This window comes from Tenrec ecaudatus, chromosome 1 (genome assembly GCF_050624435.1).
Source record: "Tenrec ecaudatus isolate mTenEca1 chromosome 1, mTenEca1.hap1, whole genome shotgun sequence".
NCBI lineage: Eukaryota > Metazoa > Chordata > Mammalia > Afrosoricida > Tenrecidae > Tenrec > Tenrec ecaudatus.
The window spans coordinates 148,933,045-148,945,339 of NC_134530.1; the positions used below are offsets into that span (position 1 = coordinate 148,933,045).

The 12,295-nt window shown below is 45.0% G+C and overlaps 1 protein-coding gene across 4 annotated transcripts in view; it reads right to left on the reverse strand.

Annotated features, from left to right (window-relative positions):
- Nucleotides 1-2,647, reverse strand: part of PTPN22 (protein tyrosine phosphatase non-receptor type 22) — a 56,048-nt gene extending 53,401 nt beyond the window's left edge. For all 4 annotated transcript variants that reach the window (XM_075540314.1, XM_075540316.1, XM_075540315.1 and 1 more), the window contains exon 1: nt 2,561-2,647. In XM_075540314.1, coding sequence (XP_075396429.1) covers nt 2,561-2,647 — 87 coding nt within the window. The remainder of the gene's footprint in view (nt 1-2,560) is intronic.
- Nucleotides 2,648-12,295: the final 9,648 nt, after the last annotated feature.

A 12,295-nucleotide genomic window follows, 5' to 3' on the forward strand; every position in this document is an offset into this window, starting at 1 on the left:
AAGTTTTAGTGTCTTTGGAAGCGTTTGATTTTTTTAAATGCATACATAGGTACATTTTACACTGTATACTAAAGCAAACTTTTGACCAACTGGCATGGGCTATGAACCGTACCTATCTGTTCTAATTTATGCCCAAACTGAGCTGAAGAGCGGATTTAGGGGTTCCCCTAAATCACAGAAGCCAGTCTCCTCTGATCTGCAACACTGTACGGCATTTACATGGTGTTCAAATCTGCGCCCTGTTTCACCGACCATATTGTGGACGTTAAGCGATGCATGGCTGCATATTGGGGAGTTAAGGGGTGTGTGTAGAACGTGATGAGGTGTGAAACTCACTCATTTAATGGCAGTATTTCCTTTGCTCAAGCCAGCAACCTAGCCCCCACCCAGCTCCCCCCCCCCCGCCCCCCACCCTCCGCCACACTCCCCTAGAACTACACCCTCTGGTATGTCAGATGAACCTGAGGTGGGGTTACGAGCAGGACTGGTTTTCCACTGGAGGACGTGAGTCAATGAACAGTGAACAGTGAGATTCCACTTAATCACCACCCAACAACAAGGTCCTTCAAGTCAGGAGCTAGAAAAGCCAGGAAATGATTACTTCTCAAGTCAAGGTAGTGATCGTCCTTGGGCAGGACAGGGTGGGGGTTTGGGGCCTGATGGAAGAGGGACAGAGAGGTGTCTACGGTCTGACAATCCTCTAGTTCTTGATTTGGGGTAGCTTTACTGGGGTTTGCTTTATAATTCGTAAATATACTGCTCTGGCTTTATCTACTTTTCTAAATGTATTCTGTTTCATGATTGTTAGCAGAAAAGACGGGGGAAAAAAACAAAACAGGCAAAGCGTAGAAGGTTTTCAGCAGGGAAAAAATGGCCAGATTTGCATTATTAAAAGATAGCTTGAGTGTTGAATGGAAAATGGGTTGAAAGGTGGGACCAGGCTAGAGGCAGAGGAACCAATTAGGAGGTGACTGCCACAATTTGGGTGAGAGATGAGAATGGCCCGAGATAAGAAAAGCTAAAAAATTAGAGAGATCAATTACATCGTTTTCAAAAAGCACCACCCCAAAGTCCCGCTTTGCTTTCCCTCGATGCCTTGGGAGAATTTGGCTTAGGAGTTAATGACCAAGGGCAGGCACGTGTCTAAAGAGACACATGGGCTCGGACACCCCGATTCCCTCGTGCTCTGGGAACCTACAAGAGTTCAGGCAGTGGTCAGTGGTACTGAGAGCACCTCCCCCCCCACACCGCACCCCATGAAACCCTGGAACCCTGGTGTTATCTGAGTATAACTGTTCCCTATCATCATATTTAATCACTCGATTACAACAGCTAACCGCGCCAAGCTTCACAGGGCTCGTGTGGACCAGAAAGCCATCTCCATGAAGACACGGCTCTTTGCTTATTGTGTTGACCACTGTGTCCGGAGGCCTGGCACAGTGCCCGGCACACAGCAGGGGCTTCCTCAAGAACGCTGACTCAGTGGCCATGTCTCATTACTCTTGGTCTTTCACTGCAACGTGGCGACGGTCCTGTGAGGGCAGGGAGTGTGTCACCTATCATCCCCATTTTATAAGATAGGAAACAGGGGCTTGGGGAGATTAAGGAACATGTAAAACTGTTGGCAACCGAATCATGATTTCATTCTAGGTTTTATCTGTCAGCCCCCTTGGGTTTTTTGCCCACTTTCTTCACTGCTGAAGTGCTAAGGTGTGGAACGTCACGACTGTACATCTCTCAAACCCTATCCGGAAAGGAGGCCAATATCTGTGATAGGGACTCTCAGACCCCCTATGTGACCTGATGGTCCCGGTTAGGGAAGCAGTAAGGCCGATCCGGCTGATCCGGCACAGCAACCACAGTTCCTCAGAGGAGAGGCAATTTTCCTCTGGATGATCAACTCCAGTGGACGCCAGACCTCTGCCGACCCAACATTGCTCTGCATTCCCTTCGCCTCTTCTGACTCTTCACCCCAGCCTTTCACCTGGCCAATCAGAGGATGGCCGTGGGACTTCGGCTATTGCAAACACACCTGGGCTAATATTTGTTTCTTCACCCGAAACAACACAAAGGGGGCCAGCAGGTCATTTTGGTGTTAAAAAAAAAAAACAACGATGTCATCCAAATGGAATCTCAAAGCGAGGCTAAAAATGTTCATTGAGCCCTAAAATGTTAGTCTTGGCCACTCTCCTCTCATTATAAAATAAAAGTAGTCATTTAAAGCATTAGTCACAACTCAGATCCCTGAGGGCACGCCGCGGGTTCAATTGATATTAGTATTTATATGACTGGAACGGTGTAGGTCTCCTACAAGCTCTCTGGTCAGGTTTCAGGATGCAGCAGACAACATGTCATAGATGGTCCTTTGGAGCAAATACCCAATGTACATAAAAGGCACTCAAAGGAGTGGAACTTTCAGGGTGCCTCCGTGGCCTCCCCCTTCCTCCCAGGTCTCATGGTCATTTCTATGCAGAGCAATCCGGTGTAGGACAAGCAGCCACCCCCAGATCCGTGAAAGAGTCTATGTAACTACCCTGAGAGGGGGCCACACACGACTCACCAGAAATTCACTGGCAAACTCCTCTTTCTTAATCTTCTTGTTCTGGGCCTCATGAAGGAACTTGTGCAGAATCTCCCGCTGGTCCATGCTGCAGCGCAAGAGAGACAATCCCCGGGGCGTTTGAGGCAGGGCATGTCAAATGTGTGTCATGGCTGAGACACCTCTGAGAAGCCACCGCCGCCGCTGCCTGAGCAGAACATGCTGAAGGCTGTGGTTTACTGACTTCATCACAAGCACCAGAGGAAATTAGTGCGTAACCAGCCTCTGTGGTCACACAACAAAGCCATCGTCTCACTGCCGGGCCCTAGCGCCCTCGTTTTCAACAAAGAAACCTGGTTGCCATGCAAGTTTTGAGCAGGAGGCTAACCAGAACAGAACGCGTGGTCTGCTTTAGCTCTAAGCTGCTCCACCCATAGTTCTGTAAAATTCACCTCTGCCCTTGCTTCCTAGACAAAAAAGCAGAATTACAGTTCTCATGAAGGAGCCCTATCTCTCCCCATGACGCCAGGAAGCACAAGATCCCTCTTCATACCTTTTGTTTCCACAACTTGCCGATGAACTCTGCGACGTTCAGTTAGGCCCGAAATAAACCCCAGGCACTGTTTGGAGTTGCTCGACTTTGGCGAGAGCCCTTTTCCCAAAGGTTCCTCGCCAGTCTGATCGGTGGCAAACTTCTGCCCATTAGAGAGGGCGTTTGAATGGCAAGGCTTTAGCTGTAAGTCTCCCCTAGAGACCTCACACTTCCCTTAGGATGAGGCAAAGTCAGCTGCTTCTGACAGTTGATGTCTCTCTCAGGTCAGGGGAAGTGCTGACCCCATTAAGGGAAGTGTGGGTTCCAGAACCTTCCCATCCCAGAGTAGCGTTTGGAGCTTCAGTTGGATGTCCAGAGTAGGAGTCGGGAATCCGGAGCAGAGTAGGTCCCCGCAGGAGCACCTGGCCAGGCAAATGGCACACGAGCCCCCATTTCTAAGGCTGGTGAACTATGAGGAAATAGAAAGTAAAAACAGCCAGCGTCTGGCAGCAGCATACTGTCAGAATGGAAACCCCGTTTCTAGAGAAGACCTTTCTACTCTGCAGCCAATGGTTTGGAAAAACACGTCTTTGTTTCAGGAAGCTGCACTGTGCGCGTTCCAGAAGACGGTTCCCGCTCTCAGTTTGCACAAGGCTTTCCTCAAAGGGTACAAATCTGTCCACGAGGGTCTTACTCAGTGCGAGAACACCCAAACCCGTCTATGTGGGCGGGCAGAAGTTGTCCTTTGGTGTGGGCAAGCCTATTCCCACTCAGGAACCCGTGTACAGCCCAGTGAAACTCTGGCTGGTCCCGCACCATGCTCCTAATGTTTATGTTTGAGCTCATTTTGCAGCCCCTGCATCAATCCACCTCATGGGGGAATTTCCTCTTGGTTGCTGACTCTACTTTACTAAATCTGAAGTCCTTTTCCAGAACCGAGTCCCTCCTGATAAGACATTCAAAGTACATGAGATTGCGTCTTGACATCCTCACACTTAAGGAACGTTCTGACTGTACTTCTTTTAACACCGATTTGTTTATTCATTTTACCCTCACTGCCATTGAGTCAATTCTGACCCATAGCGACCCTGTAAGACAGTAGAACTGCCATGGAGTTTCTGGGTTTGTAAATCTATACAGGAGTAGAAGGCCTCATCTTTCTTCTGCAGAGCAGCGAGTGGTTTCAAACTGCTGACCTTGTGGTTTGCAGTCCAACACTCATCCACTTGGTAATTTCAGTATTCTTCACTAACACCATCCTACAAATGCATGAATTCTCCCAACTTCCTTATTCATTGTCCAGCTTTTTCATGCATATGTGGAAATTGAGAATACTATGACTTCAGTCAGGTGCACCTTAGTTCTCTAAGGGACATATTTGCTCTTTAACATTTTTTTAATTAAATACTTTTATTGGGGGCTCTTACATCTCTTATCACAATCAATAGATTCATCTATGTGTCAAGCACATATGTACATATGTTGCCATCATCATTTTCAAAGCATATTCTTTCTACTTGAGCCCTTGATATCAGCTCCTCATTTCCCCCCTCCCTCCCTCATGAACCCTTGATAAGTTATAGATTATTATTTTCATATCTTACATCATCCTCTGTTACCCTTCACCCACTATTCTGTTATTCGTCCCCCTGGGAGGGGGTTATATGTTGATCCTTGTGATTGATTTCCCCTTTCTCCCCTTATCCTCCTGGTAGCTCATTGTTGGTCCTGGGGTTTATCTCTCCTGGATTCCCTATCTTGCGGTCTCTTATCTGTACCAGTGTGCACGTTCTGGTCTAATCTGATTTGTGAGGTAGAATTGAGGTCATGATAGTGGGGTGGAGGAAGGATTAAAGAATGAGAGGAATATTTTAAAGAGGACTTTTGCATCAGATTTGCTTGAAATAATGGGGCTTTTGATTTCTTGACTGCTGCTACCATGAGTTGTAAATAATGCTGAAGAAAACTGGGAAATGTGCTGTTAGGACTTCCTTATTTAAGATGTTACTAATCCTTTCTGTTTTTCAATATTATTCAAGCCCCTGTTAAGAAAAACAAAAACAAATGACACATTGCATTAAGTAAATCTGCACAAGACCTCTTTAAAATGTTGAAAAGCAAGGATGTTACTTTGAGGTTTAAGGTGTGCCAGACCCAACCCACAGTATTTTCAATAGATTCATATTCACGTGAAAGTTGGATATTGAGTAAGGAAGATCAAAGAAGAACTGATGCATTTGAACTGTGATGCTGGCAAAGGCTATTGAAAGTACGAACAAACAGATCTGCCTGGAAGAAGTAAAACTAGAAAACTCCGGATGACAGGACTTGGTCTCGAGTACTTTGGACATGTCTCCAGGAGAGGCCTGTCCCTGGAGAAGGCCATCATGCTCCGTAATGCAGAGGGACAACGAAGTCTCTCAGTGACATAGCTTGACACGGTGACTGCCACACTGGGCTCAAATGCGGTGACGATGGTGCAGGGCTGAGCGGTGACGATGGTGCAGGGCTGAGCAGTGACGATGGTGCAGGGCTGAGCGGTGAGGATGGTGCAGGGCTGAGCGGTGACGATGGTGCAGGGCTGAGCGGTGACGATGGTGCAGGGCTGAGCGGTGAGGATGGTGCAGGGCTGAGCGGTGAGGATGGTGCAGGGCTGAGCAGTGTTCTGGTCTGTTGTATACAGGGTCTCTATGGGTTGGAGCCAACTCGACAGCACCTAACAACAACAATAACCTTTTAACAAATCATAATTCCTTTTTGGGGGGAGATGTACAATAGGACATTGAGATATCTTGGTTATAGGCAACTTCAAGGCAATATTCAAATAAAAAATTTCAACGATCACTTTCATGTAAATGAAAACAAGGCATAATCCATCTGAACTATTTGTTAGGAAAATAGAATTGTAGTTCTCAAAACAGAATGGTAGTTTTCAAATTAATGCCATCTAGAGTCAAAGAAAGGAAGGCACTGGGCTGTTAGCCGCAGGTCAGTAGTTCAAATCCACCAGTTGCTCTTCAGGAGGAAGATGAAGCTATGTGCTCCCATGAAGATTTACAGTCTTGGAGACCAGATAGCAGTGGCTGTGTGTTGCGATCAATTCAATGGCAGTGAGTTATACTGAAGGGAGAGTTGCTTGTTGCAGTACAGAACCCAAAGTTTGAGTTGGTTATTTTAAAATATATTAAATAGAAGAAAGGTTTGCATTTTTAAGAAGTTACCAAAATTGAAGTTCACAACTAACTATAATCATGTAAAAGTGTACACATCGTTAAGCAGAAACTAAAAGATGTTCCCCAAAGAATCACTTGTGTGCATTCACTGGGATTGAAGATGGCTTTAAAATTCTTTTCTTTTATTATGCCACTTTTAATTAATTGATTTATAGTTTTATTGGGGGTTCTTACAGCTCTTATAACAATCCATACTTCAGTTGTTGCACATATGTTGCCATCATCATTTTCAAAACATTTTATTTCTACTTGAGCCCTTGATACCAACTCCTCTTTTTCCCCTACCTCCCTCATCCTCCCACCCTTAATAAATTATAAATTATTATTATTTTCCTATTTTACATCATCCGCTGTCTCCCTTCACCCACGTTTCTGTTGTTTGTCCCTGGGGTGGTGGCAGTTACACTTTGATGATGGTGGTTGTTTCTCCATTTCTCCCCCTTCTCCCCCCACTCTCCCCCTCCCCTCATGTTATCACGACTGCCATTACTGTTCCTGTTCCTCACACCCACACATTACAGGAATCTCAACTTTAATGTCTCTTCTTGGGGACGGAGGAGGTGGAGAGAGAGAGATGAGATATTAAAGGTAAAAAAAGGGATTAGATGCCATCCAGAGTTCTTTTACCCCAAATCTAAGGATCTGAAAACAGTCTCGGCACAACTGCCATTTTCTTTTCTAAATAAACAAGCAGCCATTCTGAGGCGTCCGTTCCGTTATAAAACCAAAAGGTATAGAACAATCGTGAAATAACTAAACCTCAAAAACCCACTTAGCTACAGGGCCATTTCCTGACCAGACCACTCAAGAGAGCAACCAACCCAGAAGAGAAAACAAGAAAACTTCAATTTTCTTTTTGAACAACTCGAAGCGTGCTACCTAATCTTTCACACTTCCCTCTCCAGATGCTGGAGGTCAAGAGCAGCACGAAGGCTTTTGGGGGATGACCCTGTTGACCCATTTGTATCTTTGGGGAAGATAAAAAGTTGAGGAGGGGAACAAGCCCTGCAGCAAAAGTTGGCAGGTTTGCAGTATAAGAATTCACAAGGAGACACTTCAGACTGTTGGCATAAACCCTCAGTGGACACAAGTCCATGCAGCGAAAGACTGTGTTTCCGAACCATCTGCTTGAGCTCCAGTAGGAGGTAAAACTCCGAATGGGCATCTGAAGGGGAGTCCTTGAGTCAGGAGGCACCATTCACACCGACCCCACTTAGCTCTGGTGTGTGGTGAGAGCAATAGAGGAGTGTTGGTCACACTGCACCTGCTCCACCCGGAGTGGGATGTGCCGGTTTAAAGGGGGAACATCAATATTGTGGAGATTAGGAATTAGGTGACCATAAACATGAATCTGAAAGAGGCCATACTATGAGGCCAGATGAACTGCTCAATGGGAAAGACATTATTTCTCAGAACCCCCTTCTCAGCATGTGAAGAGGCCTGTGTCCATTGACCCAGGCTTAGCTTTACAGTCTCATCACGCCTGCCTCGCTCTACCTCCCAGCGTCAATGGTTAGATACGGGCTCAATGTGCCGCTCCTGAAACACTCGGTCCTTTGTCAGCCTCGGCTTGGTCACTGTGGTGCTGCTGGCTCAACAGACACGCCACAGGCGGGTGGCTTTAATGCACAGCAGTTGGTTTTCTTACAGTTCAGGGGGTCCAGCTTTGGTTGGGGGGGGGGCTTTCTGTCTTTATTGGCTCTACGGGAAGAACCTTCTCTCTTTTCCATTTATGTTCTGTTTCTTGGCTCTTTTGTGATTGTCAGATGGCATGTTATCTATCTTCCCCCCTCTGTGTTCACTTGCTTAATCTACATGCCTATTTTTCAAAAGATGGATTTAAAGCACACCCAACACTAACAGTGAATCATAAACAAAACAAAGAAATTTAATTCCCAAATGACATTACAAAGGGGTACCCCCACCAAAACAATAACAAAACAAACAAACAGAAGAAAGCTCTGTTGGGCGGAGCTTGCATAGTTCACATTTTTCCCACAAGGCGAGCAGTGCACCCAGTGTCACTTACTCTGAGTCAGTGCACCCAGTGTCACCTGGGAAGGTTCTCTCTGGTCACAGTGCATTTTTTTTTTTTTTTTGGTAAAAGCGGTTTCACTCAAACCTCGTTTTTTGTGATGGCCGATTTAAGAGAACAGCGTGCAGCTATGAACTGTTGTTTCCTGCTTGTGAAAAATGCTACAGAAACTGCTGTGGTGTTGAACATAGCTTCCATGGACGGTGCTAGGGGAAAAACTCAAGCGTATGAGTGGTTTTCTCATTTCAAAAAGGTGAAATGTTGATTGATGACAAACCTCATTCTGGACGTCCCTCAACTTACTGAATGGACGAAAATGTCTACCAAATTCATGCATTTTGTGCTTGAAGAGATGGGGGAGTTATCGGGACTGTCTTGGAGCTGGGTTCAGTGATTTTTAATGGGAGATTTGGGAATGAGAAATTTGTGCCTCAGGTTCCGACTGACCAGCAAAAAGAGCGTCAAGTGGAACAGCTCCAAACTGACTCAGACTTTTTTTTCCCAAAGTTATTATTGGTGATGACATATGATGCTATTCTTACGAGCCCCCAACCAAGCATCAATCAGTCAAGCCAGTGGATGGTGCCATCATCGACCCACCCAAAAAAAAGCTTGTTAAGGGAAATAAAAAATCACGAAGTTGCTCATTTGGGTTTTTGATCTGAGGGGAAGAGTGCATTTGGAGTCCATTCCACCAGTTCTAGCTATTTCGAGGTTCTGGAAAGATAGGGTAACCGTGTACAACAAAAAAGGCCTGATTTGAGGCAGACAGGGGACTCGTTTTGCTACCTCCACACTGCGCCTGCTCATGAAGCCATCTCAGTGTGTCAGTTTTTGGCAAAAAACAGCAAGCCTCTTTTGGCCCACACACCTTACTCACATGACTTCACTCCATGAAAGTTCTATTTGTTTCTACAAATGAATAGGAACATGAAAGGACAGTGATTTGATGATGTAGAAAAGGTGAAGAAGAAAACAAAGGAGGTGCTGTCAGCCATCCAAACAGATGAGTTTGAAAAATGTTTCCAAGAATGGAATTGCTGATTTGACAAATGTATTAAGTGTGATGGAGAGTACTTTGAAGATTGTTTTGTAAAAAAAGAGTACTTCATACATGGCTTTGAAAGAATAACTGGTTTTGGGGGGGTGGGGGAGTACACACAGGTGTAGGAATTGGGATTTAGAGCGCATGTTCTAACCAGCCAAACACACTGCCATCAAGTAGAATCTGATGCCTAGTGGCCTCAAATAGGGCTTCTGAGGCTGGTGCTTTGGGACCATTGAGTTTATGGTTGATGTTCAAAGCTGACCTGACAGCACCACGGGGGCTCCTTACACATATTTTGAGAGGGAGAGGCTAAAATCCTTGATCTTCATCAACAAAAGCTCCAAGTCCTCACTTTCAGAAAGCAAGGTTGTGTCATCTGCATATCGCAAGTTAATAAACCTTCCTCCAATCCTGATGCTGCGCTCTTCTTCATATAATCCAGCCTCTCAGATTATTTGCTCAGCATAGAGATTGAATAAGTATGGTGAGAAAATGTAACCCTGATGCACACCTTCCTGATGTTAAACCGTGCAGTATTTATTCCCTTGTTCTGTTTGCACAGCCGCCTCTTGATCCATGCACAGGTTCACATGAGCACAATCAAGTGTTTTGGAATTCCCATCTTTCTCAAGGCTTTCCATAGTTTGTTGTGATCCACACAGTAGAGTGCTTTTGCATAGTCATGTAAGCACAAGTACACATCTTTCTGGTATCCCTGCTTCAACTCAAGACCCAGCTGACAGAGCAATGATATCCTTTGTTCCACCTGCTCTCCTGAATCTCTTGCTGCTGCTGTCCGTGGACTGCTGCAACCAGTGTCGGCTGATCGGCAACAAAATTTGACTTGCACATTTCATTATAAAATTTTATTTTCTCTCTTGACATTGACACTCAAGGCTTGGATTTTTTCTTGGAGTTCTTTCAGTTTAAGATGCCTTAACCAGGGCCTCTCTCTCTCTGGTTTTCTCACTCTAGGTCTTTGCACATTTCAGTATATTTTACTTTGTCTTCTGGAGCTGCCCTTTGAAATGTTCTGTTGAAATTTTCTTTGACTGCATAATTTCTTCCATTTTACTTAGCTCTTCTACGTTTAAGAGCAAGCTTCAGAGTCTTTTCTGATATCTATGTTGATGTTTTCTTCCTTTCCTGACTTCTAAAAAAAACCTGTGTTCATCTTTTTTTTCATAAATCATTTTATTGGGGGTTCTTACAGCTCTTATAACAATCCATACATCAATTGTATCAGGCACATTTGTACATATGATGTCATCATTTTCAAAACATTTTCTTTCTACTTGAGCTCTTGTTATCAGCTCCTCTTTGTTCCCTCCCTCCCCCACCCTTCCACCCTTCCACCCTTGTGACTACTTGATAAATTATAAATTGTTATTCTTTTCTTTTTGTTTTTTTAAACACTTTATTAGGGACTCATACAACTCTTATCACAATCCATACATACATCAATTGTGTAAAGCACATCTGTACATTCATTGCCCTCATCATTTTCAAAGCATTTGCTCTCCACTTAAGCCCTTGGCATCAGGTCCTCTTTTTTTCCCTCCCTCCCCGCTCCCCACTCCCTCATGAACACTTGATAATTTATAAATTAATATGTTGTCATATCTTGGCCTGTCCGATGTCTTCCTTCACCCCCTTTTCTATTGTCCATCCCCCATGGAGGAGGTCACATGTAGATCCTTGTAATTGGTTCCTTCTTTCCAACCCACTCTCCCTCTACCCTCCCAGTATCGCCACTCACACCCCTGGTCCTGAAGGTATCATTCGCCTTGGATTCCCTGCGTTTCCAGTTCCTATCTGTACCAGTGTACATTCTCTGGTCTAGCCAGAATTGAATTCAAATCATGATAGAGGGGGGAGTAGGGAGGGGGGGGAGGAAGCAGTTAGGAACTGGATGAGAGTTGTATTTTTCATTGGTGCTATACCGCACCTTGACTGACCCATCTCCTCCCCTAGAGACCCCTCTACAAGGAGATCTCCAGTGGCCAACAAATGGACTTTGGGTCTCCACTCTGCACTTCCCCCTTCATTCACTATGGTAAGATATTTTTGTTCTGATGATGCCTTATACCTGATCCTTTCGACACCTCATGATTGCACAGGCTGGTGTGTTCTTCCATGTGGGCTTTGTTGCTTCTGTGCTAGATGACCACTTGTTTACCTTCAAGCCTTTAAGACCCCAGATGCTATACCTTTTGATAGCCGGGCACCATCAGCTTCCTTTGCCACATTTGCTTATGCACCCATTTGTCCTCAGTGATCGTGTCATGGAGGTGTGCACCCAATGATATGATTTTTTTGTTCTTTGATGATTGATAACTGATCCCTTCTGAACTTCGTGATCACATAGGCTGGTGTGTTCTTCCATGTGGGCTTTGTTGCTTCTAAGCTAGATGGCCATTTGTTTATCTTCAAGCCCTTAAGGCCCCAGATGCTATGCCTTTTGATAGCCAGACACCATCAGCTTTCTTCACCACTTTTGCTTATTCACCCGTTTTGGCTTCAGAGGTTGTGTCGGGAGGGTGAGCATCACAGAATGCCAATTTAATAGAAGAAAGTATTCTTGCATGGAGGGAGTACTTGAGTGGAAGCCCAATGTCCTACTGATACCTTGATACTAAACCTATAAATATATGCACATAGATCTATTTCCCATCTTCATATATAAATATATTTGCATATGTACATGTCTTTATCTAGACCTCTATAAATACCCTTTGCCTCCCAGTTCTTTCCTCTATTTCCTTTGACTTTCCTCCTGTTCCACTATCATGCTCCATCCCCACCTGGGTGTCAACAATACCTCTTCGTTTCATTACCCTTGATCATGCCCTACTAGGCCTCCCACACCCACCTCACCACCAATTTCACCACCAATTTAGATTACTTG